This window comes from Anomaloglossus baeobatrachus, chromosome 4 (genome assembly GCF_048569485.1).
Source record: "Anomaloglossus baeobatrachus isolate aAnoBae1 chromosome 4, aAnoBae1.hap1, whole genome shotgun sequence".
In the NCBI taxonomy this organism is placed as follows: Eukaryota; Metazoa; Chordata; class Amphibia; order Anura; family Aromobatidae; genus Anomaloglossus; species Anomaloglossus baeobatrachus.
In genome coordinates this window covers 438,146,479-438,165,647 of record NC_134356.1, presented here as the reverse complement: position 1 = coordinate 438,165,647, position 19,169 = coordinate 438,146,479, and the positions used below count along the sequence as shown (strand labels likewise).

The following is a 19,169-nucleotide window of genomic DNA, read 5'->3' as shown; positions in this document are numbered from 1 at the left end:
TCAAAAGCATTAGTTAAGAAATATTACTATGAATGCATTGCTATAGGCAAACATCTAGTTTTCTTTCTATAAATGCAATAATACTTTCCGACAGGGAATAGTAAAACCACTCTAGCTGTTCATCCGATAGACCTTAGCACAGGAGCCGCAGCACCAACAAAATAATTTGTATTATTTCTTCATTGTAGAAATGTCCTTGTAAGGTGCTTATATTTCTAATGAAAATCTAACGTTTCTGAAGGGGGGCAGTGGAGAGGGCAGAAGGAGGGGCACCCACTCTCTTCTCCATCACGATGAAACACATGAGAGAATAAGACAGGACTCATTCAGACGTCTGGCTGGAATCAGATCGTCCGCTTAGACTGAACCATCCCAAGTTCCTTCATTTCTAACCTGTTTACGGCCAACATCTGCGTGGAACTTACACATACATCATGCCGAATTTTGCAGGAATTTGGAAAATGAAAAGCAGTGAGAATTTTGATGAACTTCTAAAAGCTCTTGGTAAGATTGGCAAATGGTTATATAATTTATCTGCATTCACGCCAGAATTTTTTATTATATAGTATTTTATATATCTGTACAACAATACTTGGCTTTCCCCTAGATAAATCTGGGTTTGAGCACAGAAAAGTGTCATATCACCAACTAATTTCTGAAAAGTATTTTCTTCATTCTTATTATACAATCATAAGTTTACATAATAAAGCACCAAATTAAGAATATCAGTCAATACTGAATCCATTTCATGGTTAATATTGTTTTACAAAATTATTTTTTTTTGTCTTTATTATTTCTATATACACATATATAAGAAGAGGTAAGACTGCAGGTAAATCTAGTGAGATGACTGTGAGATTAATTACTTTGCAGGAAAAAAAAGCAAATTGATCACTACCATATGTATTTATATAATATACACTGCAAATATATTTGTGAACTATGAAATTGGATTGAAAAGAAAAACAAGTAGATTCCATGGGATTTAACAATAAGATAATATCTACAGGTAGATTACATAATCAATAGATAGAACCACGAACAAAAACAAACTAGATTGTCTGGATGGACACTGGTTGTAACAATACATGATTATATGCTATCATGATGGAATTAGGAATCTCGCATAGTGAAATTATACCAGAACTCTAAGCAGTGATAATTATACAATTTATCAAATAATGTAAGAATTTAATCTTTCTCATTTATTTTAATTTTTAATTAAATGGCCAGGTTAATCAGTAATATATTTGAAAAAAAAAGAATGCATAAAACAATGGCTGAGAAATACAATGCAGTTGACAGTACTGATACATACACAAAAGATTACATGACCATAGAAATACAAAACAACCAAAATGATCTGGTATCAAATTATAGAGATATAATCTGAATATTTTTACATTTTATATCCTTCGACTTGGCCATTTGGGAGCAAATGATTCTGGTGACAGACTGGATCTTGTAAGACCTACTTATGACTGATGTAGGTATTGCTCAAGAGAATTAAGCCTGTGCCTCTGACTAAGCTCTTGTCAGATTGAGTGTATTTCATGCCCTGTCACTCTGGCAAGAACTTCAGGCAGAGATTTTTAAGATTACAAAGATATTCAAAATAAAAAATGTTTTCACTTGGCATACTGTGATATTTTCATAGTTCTATTCTTTTGGGAGGAAGTCTTTACTTTTGACCCAGATCCCCCCAACCCTCATTGTGTTTGAATGGCTCATCTTTAAGAAATAGACTACATGAAAAAAAACGTGTATCTTTATGCAAGTAATTTGAATGTAAAGTACAGCAAGCTGCGTTAATGTAAATCCTTCTAGGCAATGACATTCATAAGTTTCAGAATGATGGTTGATAAATGGCAGTAATTTCCAGATCGGCAATAAAAATGAGAATAATTCCTGATGCTTCACATATCATATAAGTATCACCATGTAATTAATGAATAAAGACTATTGAAAAATCTAAAGCACAATTCCACTCTGTTACAACCGGTGATATGTCTCTATCCTTTGAAATCAATCATTTTGGCAACACATAGATAATGATGGAACCAGAAAAGACTATAATTAATGATTATAATTAGTGATGAGTGAATAGTAACTATTCGGGATTAAACTATTTGTAACGAATACCAAAGTATTATTCCGGTATTCATAACGAATAACGTACGTAACGCAAGTCAACGGGCAACCCGAGCATTTTTGTGGAAGATATGCCAGAAAAATGCTCGGGTTCTCCACTAACTTGCATTAGGGTCATTATTCGTGATGAATGCCGGAATAGTATTTTGGTATTCATTACAAATATTTTGATCTCCAATAGTTACTATTCACTCATCACTAATTATAATCATTAATTATAGTCTTCTTTGGTTACAATATTAACAATCATTATTATGTACAGTTGAAACCAGAAGTTTACATATATTATCTAAAGGATACTTATGCATGTTCTTCTCACTATCTGACATGAAATCAGAATAAACCTTTCCTGTTTTAGGTCAGATAGGAATCAAAATTATTTATATTTGCCAAATGCCAGAATAATGAGAGAGAGAATATTTTAAGGCATTTTTATTACTTTCTGCAAAGTCAAAAGTTTACATACATTTCAATAGTATTTGGTGCCATTGCCCTTAAACTGTATGACTTGGGTCAAACGTTTTGGATATCCTTCCACAAGCTTCTCACAATAGTTAGAAGGAATTTGGGCCCATTCCTCCTAACACAACTGGTCTAACTGAGCCATTTTTGTAGATTGCCTTGCTCGCACCTGTCTTTTGAGCTTTGTCCATACATTTTCAATAGGATTGAGATCAGAGCTTTGTGATGTCCACTCCAAAGCATTGACTTTAGTATCCTTAAGCCACTTTGTTACCAATTTGGCAGTATGCTTTGGGTCATTGTCCATTTGAAAGACCCATTTCCGCCCAAGCTTTAAGTTCCTGGCTGATGTCCTGAAATGGTGCTTCAGTATTGTCATATAATCTTCTTTCCTCATGATGGCATCTATTTTGTGAAGTACACCATTCTCTCCTGCAGCAAAACAACCCCAGAACATGATGCTGCCACCCCCGTGTTTCATGGTTGGGATGGTGTTGTTGGGCTTCAAAGCTTTTCCCTTTTTCCTTGAAATGCAACGATGGTCATTATGGCCCCTTTTAATTTTGTCAGACCACAGGGCATGTTTCCAAAAATTAAGGTCTTTGTTCCTGTGTGCATTTGCAAACATAAATTTGGCTTTTTTTATGTCTCTTTTGGAGTAATGGCTTCTTCCTGGCAGAGTGGCCTTTTAGACCATATTGATACAGTACTCGTTTCACTGTGGATAATGACATAATCTTACCAGCTTCCACCAGTATTTTGACAAAGTCTCTTGCTTTTGTTCTTGGGTTGATATGCACATGTCTGACCAAAGCACGTCCATCTCGGGTATGCAGAACCCATCTCCTTCCTAAGCAGTATGATGTCTGGACATTCCCATCTTGTTTGTACTTGCGTATAATTGTTTGTACCAATGAACGAGGCAACTTCAGGTATCTGGAAATTGCACCTAAGGCCGGCGTCACACGGGACGATCTATCGTACGATTGCACGAGCGATCGTACTCGCCCCCATCGTTTGTGCGTCATGGGCAATTAGTTGCCCGTGGCGCACAAAGTCGTTTACCCCTGTCACACGTACTTACCTCCCGAATGACGTTGCTGTGGGCGGCGAACATCCTCTTCCTGAAGGGGGAGGGACGTTCGGTGTCACAGCGACGTCCCACAGTGGCCGGCCAATAGAAGCGGAGGGGAGAAGATGAGCGGGACGTAACATCCTGCCCACCTCCTTCCTTCCGCATTGCCGGCGGGATGCAGGTAAGCTGTGTTTGTCGTTCCAGGGGTGTCACACGGAGCGACGTGTGCTGCCTCGGGAACGATGAACAACCGGAGCACAGAAGGAGGACCGACATTTTGAAAATGAACGACATGTCAACGAGCAACGATAAGGTGAGTATGTTTGCTCATTCACAGTCGTTCGGAGGTGTCACACGGTACGACATCTCTAACGATGCTGGATGTGCGTCACGAATTCCGTGACCCCCGCCGACATATTGCACGATATATCGTACCATGTGACGCCGGCACAAGGATGAAACAGACTTGTGTAAGTCCACAATTTTCTTCCTAAATCTTGGCTGATTTCTTTTGACTTTCCAATGATGCTACATAAAGAAGCAGTGTGTTTCAGGTGTGCATTAAAATACATCCACAGGTGTGTTTCTAATTAACTTAGATATTACCAGTAAACCTATCAGAAGTTTTCAAAGACACAACATCATTATATGGGCTGTCCCAGATTGTTTAAAAGCATAGTACTCTTAGTATTTAAAGTTTTGACTTTGCAGAAAGTAATAAAAATGCCTTAAAACATTCACTCTTTCTCATTATTCTGGCATTTGTCAATTATAAATAATTTTGGTTCCTAATTGACCTAAAATGAGAAAAGTTTACTCTGATTTCATGTCACATAGTGAGAAAAACATGCATATGTGTCTTTTTAGATAGTGTAAGTAAACTTCTGGTTTCAAGTAGTAATAATAATAATAATAATCTTTATTTCTATAGCGCCATCATATTCCGCAGTGCTTTACAATTCAGGAGGCTCATATACATATACATATTATATACATAAACATATACAAACAAGTAACAATTATAGAAGATACAATATTTGAAGGGAAAAATGGCAACCCTGCTCGTGAGAGCTTACAATCTACAATGAGATGGGGGGAGGGGCAAGGTACAAGTGCTTATTTACAATGACAATCCAGCCATCTCATGGGGGATAGAGAATGGCTTCCTGGACCAGTTGGCCAGAGCCTTGAGATGCGTTTGGGTGCCATGGAGTTTGACGTGGGGTTATGTTCTGAGAAGTTGTAGAGGGATTAGGTGAAATTAGTTTGGCTAGGGAGTGTGATAGGCCGCCCTAAAAAGATGCGTTTCTAGTGTATATAGGGCCTAAAAGAAAGTCTTTTTACTATGTCAAGTGGTCAATGTCTATTTGTTACTTGAAAGGTTCAGAGATCCTAAACTCCAGCATAACATATAAGGCATACCTAGTCTGGCAAAGAATTACATCAGCATCTTAACATGCTTCACAGCTACTGGTATTGGGAAATAACTAGGAACATGCTGTCATGTAATTAATGCACCACCCCTCTAGTAAGAAAATAAAAAAAAAACATTTGTCCTAGATAGTTCTAAGAAGGCAAAACAAAGGTTCCAAAAAGAAAAAAGTTGTCATTTGTATTTATAATTTCTGTACCAAGCTGCACAATTTGGTGCCTATCAGCTAAAAATGTAATAAATAATTTTTACAAGTTTTCAGACAATTGTACCTTGGTCTATTAGATAAAGACTGAATGGAAACGTAATAATTGACTTCATAAATGTTCTGCATGTTATTACATGATTTTGACTGTATCATGTACTAAAAGGGAATCTGTCAGCAGGTTTTTGTTACATCATCTGACAGCAACATTATGTAGGCAACGAGTTTCTGAATCCAACGGTGTATCACATAGATTACTGGGTGCCTCCGTTCTGACATGATCAAAGAACTGAGTTTTAAGCATGTGGCTGAGCCAAGGTAGATGTCCCACCCACACTAAGCTCTCAATAGAGATTGTGCTTTACAGTGAGGGGGTCAGTCACAGCAGGGGGCGTGCAGGACTGCCCTGCACATGAGTTTTTAGTACATTGCGATGATAATCACAGAGTAATAATGCCATAACTTTAAGTAAACAATAGCTCACACACAGATAAGAGGCATACTTGCTTTTTTAACCCCTACATCATGCTGTCCTCAGCTTACATAGCAAAAACCTGCTGACAGATTGCCTTTAAGGGCCTAATTCATGGCCATTGTAGAGATCAATGTTGTGAATTCAATTATAATAATTGTTGCACATTGTAATCACTTACAGTGAGCAATCAATACTGATCAATATTACTACAATATACAGCTCTGGCAAAAATTAAGAGACCACTGCACAGTTTTATAAAAATCAGCTTCTCTACATGTGTGACAGTCATTCCATTCCAGTGTCAGTTGAATTCCAACCAGAGTACATTTCATTCTATTTAATGTGCTTCTGATAAGGTGATCACCTGAACTATATCTTATTTAACGAGGGAAAGAATAAAAAACACTGCTGTGGTCTTCACAATCCTCTTGCAATAGGAAAAGATGGATGGCAAAATAAGTGCTAGTAATATCCTAAAAGTAATAGGAATGAAAAAATAACTTTTAACCATGCCAAAGGAGTTGAAAAGAAAAGTGTTGAGTGAGGAAACGAAGGGCTCAATTCTGGCTTTACTTGCAGAGGGATACAGTGAGCGTCATGTTGCCTTCATCCTTAAAGTTTTTAAGACGGCAGTCCATTACAACAAGGTCAAGCAACAGACATTGGGGACAACAAAGCTACAGACCAGCAGATGGTGAAAACGACTCTGTCCGACACTGACCGGGATGACCGTCATCTTATTCGAATGACAGCAAACTACAGGATGACATCAAGTGACCTAAAAAAAATGGCAAATAGCAGCTGGGGTGAAGTGCACGGCAAGAACAGTTTGTAACAGGCTCCTAGAGGCAGGGCTCAAATCATGTAAAGCTAGAAAAAAAGCCTTTCATCAATGAGAAGCAAAGGAGAACCAGGTCGAAGTTTGCCAAAGAACAGAAGAGGATTGGAGTAAGGTAATCTTCTTTGATGAATCTAATTTCAGCTTTGCCCAACATCTAGTCATCTAAGGTTAGACGGAGACCTGGAGAGGCGTACAAGCCACAGTGTCTTGCACCCACTGTGGAATTTGGTGGAGGATCAGTGATGATCTCGGGATGCTTCAGCAAGGCTGGAATTGGGCAGATTAAACTTTGCGAAGGTCATATTAATCAACCCGCATACAAGGTTATCCTGGAAAAAACAGTTGCTTCCTTCTGCTCAAGCAATGTTCCCCAACTCTGAGGACTGGTTTTTCCAGCAGAAAAATGCACCATGCCACACAGCTAGGTCAATCAATGTGTGGATGAAGGACCACCACATCAAAACCCTGTCATGACCAGCCCAATCTCCAGACCTGAACCCCATTGAAAACCTTTGGAACGTAATCAAGAGGAAGATGGATAGTCACAAGCCATCAAAGAAAAACTGCTTACATTTTTGAGCTAGGAGTGGCAGGTGGTCACCCAAAAGCAGTGTGAAAGACTGGTGGAAAGCATGCCAAGACGCATGAAAAGCTGTGATTAAAAATCATGGTTATTCCACAAAATATTGATTTCTGAACTCTTCATGAGTTAAAACATTATTAGTATTGTTGTTTCTAAATGATTATGAACTTGTGTTCTTTGCATTATTTGAGTTCTGAAAAAATGCATTTTTTGTTATTTTAACCATTTCTCATTTTCAAAAAATAAATACAAAATTTATTGCTTGGAAATTCGGAGACATGTTGTCAGTAGTTTATAGAAGTTACAGAATAAAATAACAATTTACATTTTACTCAAAAATATACCTACAAAGAAAAAAAACCCAGAAAAACTGAACATTTTTCTCTTAACTTTTGCCAGAGCTGTATATATTTTCTATATTTTCTAACAATGTAATATTTCCAACAGTTAAGAATGTAATGGGAAAACTATGTGAAAATATTTGTGTTCTAAGGTGAGTGAAGGAGAATAGTTTAATACCCTTGCTATTGTATGATTATATAGGTGTGAACGCAATGCTCAGGAAGGTAGCAGTGGCTGCAGCTTCAAAGCCTCATGTAGAGATCCGTCAGAATGGAGACAAATTTTATATTAAAACATCCACCACAGTCAGAACCACAGAGATCCAATTTACAGTTGGAGAAGAATATGATGAGGAAACTGTGGATGGCAGAAAATGCAAGGTAGATTCTCATTGTCTCAAATATTGTACATGTACTAGGTTGATAAGTCCAATATTAAATCTATATTAGTAGAAAATGTTGATTGTTTACAGTAAAACTGACTAGTGATCTCCATGCATGAAGGGGGATCTAAATACATGGACTTAAAGGGGTTTGCTCATGAATAAAGTTAATTTTAAAGTTGATTTTAATCAATAGATCTTGGAATGATAATAATTTCCACAACTAAATGGGTTAAAAAAAAGTTCCTTTGCTGAGATAATCTTATATATGTGTCCCTGCTATGTACTGTGTAATGACTGTGTTTGACCTACAGAGGTATGGTCTGATCATACCACACCTCCTGAGCAGGGGAGGACACAAAAGAGTATAAAGACATTGCAGCATGGGATCATAGCTGATTCTTTTTGTAAGGTAAAACATTTACTTGCCTGTTTTTAAAAACTGTTTTACCTCAAGGAAAAAATAATTTGCAATCCCATGGTGTAATGTCTGTATTAGAGTTGAGCGATGTTCGAGGTTCGCCAATTTCATGTTCGAGTGATTTTGGGGGGTGTTCGAGAGGCTCGACGAACTCGAGCTTTTTGCTAAAAGCTCGACAGTTTGAGTTACATTCGAGAACGGTTCAAGCACCAAAAAGCCAAGCTAGTTACTAGCTGGCTTTTCACTGGAATAGTTGAGTCACTGTGAATCATGCTATTATCAAAATTCAGCGTATAGTGTGCGGGGGGGACGGGGTTTAGATCAGTGCTGCTGCTGAGTGCTGAAAGAATGACGATCACCATTTTTTTTTTTCCCCTAACCGTGCGTACAGTGGGGCGGGCCAGGCTGTCAGCAAATCACAGACTCACTGCACAGTGGATTTTTGCCAGACAAGCAAGGGCTTGTGTCATAAGCTGTGCATGTCACATGTCTTTGCTCTATAAGATCCGTCCATTTTCCCCGTCACCGCCATTACCTGTCTGCTGCGTGTGGGTGACAGTCACAGCTCCCGCTGCTACTGCTGTTGTGTGCGCTATAGAGATACAGTGCAATCTACACCACGCTTTAGAGATTAGGGACTACTGGTTATTTAAGCCCTTTTCAGGGCTGTGCAGGTCCGTGCAAACGCTGTGCTGGGCTTTGCTGTCCTGCTACCTACAGCACCCGTGCATTCTACCCACCTGCCCATTTTTTGCTAGGCTATTTTATTTCCCCAAAGAGCTGACACTTTTTGTGGCATCCTAAAACTGTCTGGAATACTAAGTTAGTGTTCCTTTGCTGTCCACTGACCCACTGCACCCGTGCATTCTACCTACCTGCCCATTTTTTGCCACACTATTTTATTTCCCCAAAGAGCTGACACTTTTTGTGGCATCCTAAAAGTTTCTGGAATACTAAGTTAGTGTTCCTTTGCTGTCCACTGACCCACAGCACCTGTGCATGCTACACACCTGTCCATTTTTGCTACGCAATTTTAATTGCAAACTGTGCTGCTACTGTTAGGGGCATACTAAAATTGACCGGGATACTCAGTGTTGGTTCTTCAGCTGTCAATAAAGCTAGACCACCTCTCCATTGTACACACCTGTACATTTTTAGCTACGTAATTCTAATTGCAAACTGTGCTGCCACTGTTAGAGGCATACTAAAATTGACCGGGATACTCAGTGTTGGTTCTTTAGCTGTCAATAAAGCTAGACCACCTCTGCATTGTACACACCTGTCAATTTTTAACTACGTAATTCTAATTGCAAACTGTGCTGCCACTGTTAAGGGCATACTAAAATTGACCGGGATACTCAGTGTTGGTTCTTCAGCTGTCAATAAAGCTAGACCACCTCTGCAATCTACACCACCTCTCCATTTTTGCTACCACATTTTAAGTGTCCAATCTTGTTGCTAACAAAATAAGTGGCAAAAGGACAGATGCTGGTGGAAAGGGGAACAGGCGTGTTGGAAAAGGAAAAAGTTTGTGTCCGTGGGGTAGGTGGGAAAGCTACATTAACATCTGCTGAAGAAAGGCCATCTTCCAGCAAAAGTAAGATGTCTACTACTTTCCGTGGCCAATCTGATGTGCTCCCTTTTTTACGGAACTGAACAACTCTAACAAAGGTAAATGATGCACCAAAAAAGAACATGCTTCAATGGATCGCAAGTGCTCCAACAAGTGGCCTCTCCTCCACCTCAACTTCAACATCCAAAAAACAGTAGTCCTCTGAGTTGTCACCCCAATCGCACTTGCTTTCTCCCAGCTCTCAAGTCTCCACCCGCCATGCAGAGTATGGTGTGACAGAGATGGCTGAGTCTGCAGAGCTGTTCAGTCACACTATAGCCTGGGAATCAGAGGTCTGCTCCCAAGCTACAGTGAGTACAGACCAGGAAATGGTCTGCAGTGATGCCCAGAAGCTTTGTGAGTCTGATTCAGGCCCTGATGACCAAGTTTCTGAGCATAATGTAGACCCTCATTCCCAAACTGTAACACCTGTTGATGGAGACAATGAGGAACATACTGATGACGATGAGATGCAGATATCTGATTGGGATGACAACTTAACTATTCAGTCAGGGCAGGAAGAGGTTAGGTCTGAGGGTGAGGGGAGTGCAAACACAACGCGTGATGATGAAGTTCTAGATCCCACTTACTGTCAACCCACAGTCAGGCACTTGAGGAGGTCAGCAGAGGCGGTGGAGGAGGATGCGACTGACGACGAAGTTACCTTGCGCCTTCCTGGACAGAGTCGGAGTACTGGAAGCACGTCAACAACTGCATCCTCAGCCACAACTCTGCCTCTGAGCACAAGTCGGGGTGGCTCTGCAGGTCGCATGGGCTCTAAGCCTTGCCTAGCCTGGTCCTTTTTTGACCTCGCAAAGGATCTCCCAAATCATGTGATATGTAAGATTTGTTGCCAATCTATAAGTAGAGGCCATAAGCTCACTAGTTTGACAACTTCTTCCATGAATCGTCACATGAATAACAAGCATAAGTCCCAGTGGGAAGCTCACTGTGCTACAATGCGGCTTAGCGGAGCGGGCCAACCACCGTCTGCCCCTTCAAGTGCATCCGCACGTTCTTCTTCCTCTATGACTGTGGGGACAGCTGTCACACATGTTTTTCCACGCACACCTTTCACCTCTTTAACCGCAATAGGCAGTTTGCTTGGCAGGTCGTCAGTTGTTTTGGAAGGGGAAACAAGTGCTCGTGTAGAGCTCTATCAGACATCAAGAGCACCAAGTTTGGATGAAGGCAACATCATGTCTCTGCCTGCACTTTCCTCACAGACCTGCAGTTTTCCAGGGACACGCTACTCAACACCGTCTCCATACAGCAGCCAGATCTCTGTCCCTCAGATGTGGACAAATAAAAGGCCATTTCCTCCGAGCCATGACAAAGCTAAGAGGTTGACTTTCACCCTCTGTAAGCTCTTGGCTGCCAAAATGCTGCCTTTCCGCCTGGTGGACACAGAGGATTTTCGAAACCTTATGTCAGTCGCAGTGCCCCAGTACCAGATGCCTAGTCACCACTACTTCTCCAAGAAAGGTGTGCCTGTACTACACCAGCATGTCGCACACAACACCACCGCTTCCTTGATAAAACTCTGTGTGTGACAGGGTGCATTTCACCACCGATACTTGGACCAGTAAGCATGGACAGGGGTGTTACATGTCGCTGACTGGGCACTGGGTAACTATGGTGAGAGATGGAGAAGGGTCTGTTGAACAAGTCTTGCCGTCCCCACGACTTGTGCGTCAATCCTCTTTATGTAGAAGTTCCTCCACTGCTTCTGCCTCCTCAACCTCGTCTGGGTCCTCCACCTCCGCCCCAAGCCTGCCTGGTCAGGCCACCCGCGTTGTAACTGCACACAATCCCGCACACCTCCTTACTATGCTGGCAGCAGAGCTCAATGGCATCAGGCGGTCTTTACGTTGAAATATCTGAGAAATAAGAGTCACACCGCTGAGGAGTTGTGGTCAGCTATGGGGTCCGAGTTTCGTAAATGGTTGTCTCCACTCAACCTGCAGCCTGGGAAGGCCGTGTGCGACAATGCTGCAAACCTGGGTGCGGCCCTTCGCCTAGGCAAGGTGACACACGTGCTTTGTATGGCTCACATGTTGAACCTTGTTGTCCAGCAATTTTTAACCCACTATCCCAGCCTATATGGGCTTCTGCACAGGGCACGGTCACTCTCTGCTCACTTCCGCCGTTCAACCGGCACAGCTGACTGACTTGCATCGCTCCAGAATTCTTTCGGCCTGCCGGTTCACCGCCTGAAATGCGATGTGGCGACACGCTGGAATTCGACTCTCCACATGTTGCAGCGACTGTGGCAGCACCGCCAAGCCCTGGTGCAATACGTTATGACGTATAGCCTGGGCCAACGAGATGCAGAGGTGGGGCAGATCACACTGCTGGAGTGGTCTCAGATCAAGGACCTATGCGCCCTTCTGCAGTTTCGACATGGCAACGAATATGTTTAGCGCTGACAATGCCATTATCAGCATGACAATTCAAGTCATTTACATGCTGGAGCACACGCTAAACACTATTCGGAGTCAGGGGGTGGGACAAGAGGAAGGGGAGGAAGTACAGGAGGATTCATATCAGCAAGGGATACCAACATCTACAAGGTCCAGACGTTCAGCATCACCAAGGCGGCAGGCATGGGATGGTGGGGGAGAGGAATTAACAAGGGCGCATGGTAGCAGCCAAAATGTTGAGGAAGGTGCAGGAGACCAAAAAGAAATGGAGGACGAACTGTCCATGGACATGGAAGACTCAGCAGATGAGGGAGACCTTGGTGAACTTTCGGTTAAATGAGGTTGGGGGGAGATGTCAGAGGAAGAAAGCACGGTTCTCACCTCACCGCCACAACCACAGCGAGGACTTGGTCCGCATGGATGCGCAAGACACATGCGCGCCTTCTTGCTGCACTATCTACAACATGACCCTCGGATTGTCCGTATTAGAAGTGATGATGACTACTGGGTTGCCACATTATTAGATCCCCGGTACAAGTCCAAATTTGGCAAAATAATTCCAGCCATAGAAAGGGTCGCACGTATGCAGGAGTATCAGCAGAAGCTGTTACTCAATCTTAGCTCGGCTTTTCCACCAAACACCAGTGGTGCATGGAGTGAGTCTGCCAGTTGTAACTTGGCAAGCATGGGACTGTCTCGTCATTATCAGTCAAACCGTACCAGCAACACCATATCTGGTGGTGTTAACAGCAATTTTATTGAATCGTTTCATAATTTTTTTAGACCATCCAATGCAAGGCCACAAGAGACAAGAAGTCTGACACATAGTCAACGGCTGGAGAGGATGATACAGGAGTATATCTAAATGAACATTGATGCCATGACATTGCAACTAGCTCATTTGCTTGCTCATTTTGGGCTTCAAATCTTGAAAAATGGCCTGAACTCGCCACTTACACCTTGGAGATCTTGTCATGTCCAGCAGCCAGAGTGGTCTCTGAACGTGTCTTCAGTGCTGCTGGGTGTGTGCTGACAGATAAGCGCACGTGTCTGTCCAGTGACAATGTGGACAGACTAACGTTCATCAAGATGAACAAGTCATGGATCAGCAAGGACTTTACTACCCCTGTGTCATCCTGGGGACAGTTAATGCTGGCGTATTTTTGACTGTGCTTGATGCAAATCTACCTGTCAACTTTGCAACTGGGGCACAAGTGATGCCACTGAAGTGGTGTCTGTGGGGCCCAATTTTTGGAAAAAGGGAGACTCTGCTTGGAGTCCCCTTGCTGTGTTTTTAAAAATGAACCAAGATGAACAAGTCATGGATCAGCAAGGACTGTAAACAACAGGGTTCAATTCCTCAGGGTACGCCGCAACTGTACTAATCCTACTACTTTCAGGAATGAAGCACAGGCACTTACTACACGTTTTCTTCAAAGAGGTTATCCACGCAAAGTGGTCTCCAAGGCTTTTCAGCATTCTGCCAACATTTCAAGGTCTGATACCTTTCGGGGCAAACAACGTAGTGAGCCCTGTACCATCAATCTTATAACCACATATAATAACCATTGGGATAAGATTTGGCGAATTTTGGAGAAAAATTGGAACATCCTGCTCAGTGAACCCAGGTTGGTTCCATTTATCAGTACTCGCCCCAAGCTCACCGCTAAACGGGCTAGAAATTTAAAAGATATTCTTTCCTCTAGCCATTTCCTAAGACCTACAATTCCCTTGGGTCGAGGGCACAGATTGGTTGGCTCTTTTCCCTGTGGAGTCTTTTTGACTGTGCTTGATGCAAATCTACCTGTCAAGTTTGCAACTGGGGCACAAGTGATGCCACTGAAGTGGTGTCTGTGGGGCCTAATTTTTGGAAAAAAGGGAGACTCTGCTTGGAGTCCCCTTGCTGTGTTTTACATGATTTTAGAAGGGCATGACATGCCTATATCTGTGTCTATTCCTCTTTTTCCTCGTCCAGCTGTTTTGTTTTAGCATGAGTATATGTCTTTGTCACTTTACCATGTGTTTGTAGTGTCTTAGGAGTTGTATGTCACCTTTTGGACACCTTTAAGGTGTTTTCTATGTGTTTGTGTTTGCCTCCCATTGTTTTCAATGGGGTTCGAGAGGTTCGTCGAACGATTCGTCGAGCCAAACTCGAACGTGGCCTCCGTTCGACGAACCGAACCGAACTCGAGCCTTTAGAGGCTCGCTCATCTTTAGTCTGTATACTCTAATTCGTTTCCTCCCCTGCCCAGGAGATGTGGTATAATCAGACCATGTCCCAGTACAGTCAGACATGGCCATTACACAGTACATAGCAGGGGCACATACGGTATATAAGATTATCTTGCAAATGAGAAAAATATTAAATACATCCAATTCTGGAAATTATTATTATTCCAAAATCTATTGATTAAAATCAACTTTGTTTGTTGGGACAACCCCATTGAGTAATAATATTTTAGATGGGGCTGTGAACTCAATTCTTCTTTGTCCTTGATAAAAGGAAAAAATGGTGTTCATTCAGATTTCCCATGATGTATAATGATGAACACTTTCAACTTCTTCTTCTACATACTAGTTACTGAGGGAAATGGCTAAAGACAGCAACACCATCTAATTCCCAAAACTTACCAGATCTTACCAGGCCAGTATTGCACTGCATTTTCAATTCTTTTTTTTTCAACATTAGATTACTGTACAATGATTGATTTAAAGATGACAAATGACTTTAACAAATGTAAATCACCAAATCAAGATTCAAACAGCAAACAAGTAAGCAATTCTGTAAAGTTTTTTGATAAGCTGTTTGTAATTTTGGGAATGTAGCTATAGGTATGAATGGATTAATAGGCCTAGTTAACCTTACAGGCTGAATGCTCAGGTGGTTGCAATACCCCACAGACAGAGGACTTTACTGTGACTACTGCTAAAAGCACCAAGTATTGTTCTAAATGTTGAATATTGAATCACTTGTCAATTATAGAGGTTAGTGAGAAAATTTGGGATACCTGCAACCACTCATTGTGTTGTATTCATTGGCAATCAGAAATTGCTGTTTAATTCTGGGCATAAAAGGAGATGTAGACATCACAATATGACTGCAAGATAATGAGGGACAGGGGGCTCCTATACTGTCCCTCACATTAGGGGACCCTAGACTATCACTAACCTCTGGATTACCTCTGATGGTGGAGATGCCAGAGTCCCGTGCTTTACTATTCTCCTGACCAGAACTAACCTGTCCCCCCTATTCCAAGGGAAGGAAAGAGCAGTAGTGTGATGGCAAGACAGATAAAGACAGACATGGTAAAATCAAAACTCAGACACACTGCAAACTCATAGGAACAAACAGTAAGAAACTAAGGAGAAAAGCAAGAGATGTAAGGTATCAACAAAAAAACAAGGGTTTATACTACATCCACTAACAGCCATAAAGTAATACAACTGCCAGTAAGTCTGGATCACAACACCTCTCCAGACCAGTATAGAGAAGCTATAGCTGGCATTAAAGGAAATGTCCTGCCAGCAGTTATAAGAGGGGAGTGTATATGACTGGCTCTCCCACAACATATGATCAAAGGAGACTAACATGCAGCCCAGCAGAGATTAACTCTTGCTAGAAATGCTTATGAACTACAAGTCTGTGGGTTGATGTCCAAGTCTGCCTACACTGATCACTGACATTAGAGAAGTTAGCAGGCAGAGTGCCAGAATCTGTAGTCTCCACAGATCCTGACACCGCCATGACTGTCGCTGATATTTTCAAATACCTCCTTGTGACAGTAGAGTTCTTGGATCACTATGTTAAAACAAATAAAGGGGTTTGTACGGGCATAGATATTTGATGACTATCTATAGGGTAGGTTATCAATAGCACATCAGTGAAGGTACAACACATGGTGCCTCCAATGAGCAGCTAACTTGTGCTTCAGTAATGACCATATGTATAAGTGTAGCTCTATTCAGCTCTATTCAAAGTATAGCAACCACTGACAGTTACTGCAGCACAGGTTCTATGTAATTTGTAGCTGTGCTGAAGTACTTAGCAGCAGGCGCTAGATTGTTAGTATATCTGTGCTTAGCAGCTCTCTACAGAGTATTTACATTAGGCAAAAAAACCTGGATCGGTGGGGGCACCGGGTGTCTGATCCTATCCACTAGCTTTTGATATTCTGTTCAAGAGATAGGTTATCAAATACTTGAGACACTGACAATCCCATTAAGTTCCACCCTTAAGGTACCATCACACATAACGAGATCGCTAGCGAGATCGCTGCTGAGTCACGGTTTCTGTGACGCAGTAGCGATCCCGTTAGCGATCTTGTTATGTGTGACACCTACCAGCGATCAGGCCCCTGCTGTGAGATCTCTAGTCGTTGCAGAATGGTCCAGGCCATTTTCTTCAAAGGCGATGTCCTGCTGGGCAGGACCCATCACTGTGTTTGACGCTATGTGACAGGGTCACAGTGACTGCTGAGATCGTTATACAGGTCGCTACTGCGACCTGTATTGTTCCTGCATCGCTGGTAAGATCTGACTGTGTGACATCTCACCAGCGACCTCCCAGCGACTTACCAGCGATCCCTATCAGGTCGCATCGTTTTCGTAATCGCTGGTAAGTCGTTGTGTGTGACTGGGCCTTTACAAAGATTTGGACAGAAAGATCATGCAAAGCAGTTGGCAGTAAATCTCACAAAATAATGAATGTCCTAAATTTCTCAACTGTTTTGGTCACATTGACAATGTGTTTATATCAGATTGCTAAGCCATTCATTGGCTGTAGTCTGTAGTGACTCTTAAGGGTGCTTTACATGCTGCGACATCGTTAGCGTTTGCTAGCGATGTCGAGCGTGATAGCACCCGCCCCCGTCGTTTGTGCGACATTTTGTGATCGCTGCCGTAGCGAACATTATCGCTACCGCAGCGTCACACGCACATACCTTATCAGCGACGTCGCTGTGACCGCCGAACAATCCCTCCTTCAAGGGGGAGGTGCGTTCAGCGTCATAGCGACATCACTGTGGCGTCACTAAGCATCCGCCCAATAGCAGAGGAAGGGCGGAGATGAGCGGCCAAAACATGCCGCCCACCTTCTTCCTTCCTCATTGCCGGTGGACAAAGGTAAGGAGATGTTCGTCGTTCCTGCGGTGTCACACATACCGATGTGTGATGCCGCAGGAGCGATGAACAACCCGCGGCATGCACCACCAACGATATTTGTAAAAGGAGCGACGTGTCAACGATCCCCAATTTTAGACATTTTTGCAATCGTTGCACGTCGCTCCTTGGTGTTACACGCTGCAATGTCGCTAACGGTGCCGGATGTGCGTCACTAACGACGTAACCCGACGATATATCGTTAGCGATATCACAGCGTGTAAAGCACCATTTAGGCTATGTCCGCACGCTGCAGTTTTGTCATGACCAAAATGCACCCTTTCGCCAAAAAAACGCATCTTGTGTAAAAATATATGCATCAAAAATTGCATGCGTTTTTTTGACAATGCGTATTTGATGCATTTTTTTTATCACCAATGGGTGAAAAACGCAAAAAGAATTGACATACTGCATTTTTGTGGTCACCACAAAAATGAAGCCCCCCCCCAAAAAAAAAAGCAACAAGTGCACTGCAAATCTGAAATCTCATAGACTTTGCTGAGGAAGGAAAAGCATGAAGTTTGTGGTCACTGAAAGGTCACCACAAACTGCACCAAAAACGTATAAAAAAAAATGCAGCATGTGCATGGCGCCTTACTGTAATGGGTCATTTAAGTGGATTTAAAGTGGCTAATAAAAGATGCAGCTATAGACAGCACTATGGTCCCTATCTGTAAGGCCCCTTTCACACGTCAGTGATTCTGGTACGTTTGTGCTTTTTTTTAAACGTACCAGAATCACTGACATACGCAGACCCATTATAATGAATGGGTCTGCTCACACGTAAGTGATTTTTCACTGCACGTGTCTCCGTGCGGCGTACCCGCGTGTGCGTGATTGCCGCACGGAGACATGTCCATTTTTTTCTGGCATCACTGATGTTCCACGGACCACGCAGTGGTGTGGTCCGTGAAACACGTGCCAGAAAAAAACGTGCTTTTAAAATAAAAATCATTTTTAGTCACCTGGCGTCCAGCGATGTCCTCTGCAGCCCGTTCTCCCTGCTGCTTCTGAGCCGGCTCATTATTGTCGCGCATATTCATTATGCGCGACACAGCCGACCCGGAAGCAGCTGCTGCGGCGGTCACCGCCGGCCGGATGCTGCACCGCGGGAGCGATGAGCACCATGGAGAGCGGGAGCGCGCACAGGTGAGTTGTTTTCTAAGTGCAATCACGGGCCACGGAGAACGGAGCCCGGATTGTACTTAGACAACCACGTGTGCCGTGACTCATGGCACACGCAGGGACATGTGCGTGTTTTACACGCCAGTGAAAAACGTCAGTGTTTTACACGCCAGTGAAAAACGTCAGTGTTTTTCACTGACGTGTGAAACGGGCCTTATGTATAGCCAGTAGAAATTAGTGAATCTGACAAATTTCGATTTGCCTAATAAGTCCCAAGTAGGCTGCCTGCCTAGTTGTTTCTGGCTCATTCCCTCCAGCTCCAGGCTTCTCTTCAGTTTTTAGCCTGTTTCACACTTCGGCACCTCCGGCGTTCACTAAACCTCATGCAATGTCATGACGTCACTCGAGAGTAAGTGAGCAACAGAGGTGCCGAAGATGCAAGAGGTAAGTATGATGTTTTGTTTGCTTTTTTTCATTCCCAAC

At 42.6% G+C, this 19,169-nt stretch overlaps 1 protein-coding gene across 1 annotated transcript in view; it reads left to right on the top strand.

Moving 5' to 3' along the window:
- Positions 1-327: 327 nt before the first annotated feature.
- The window catches only part of CRABP1 (cellular retinoic acid binding protein 1), a 107,255-nt gene continuing 88,413 nt past the window's right edge, over positions 328-19,169 (top strand). Inside the window, exons 1-2 of the mRNA XM_075345497.1 lie at positions 328-504; positions 7,768-7,946. Coding sequence (XP_075201612.1) covers positions 435-504; positions 7,768-7,946 — 249 coding nt within the window. The 5' untranslated portion in view covers positions 328-434. The remainder of the gene's footprint in view (positions 505-7,767; positions 7,947-19,169) is intronic.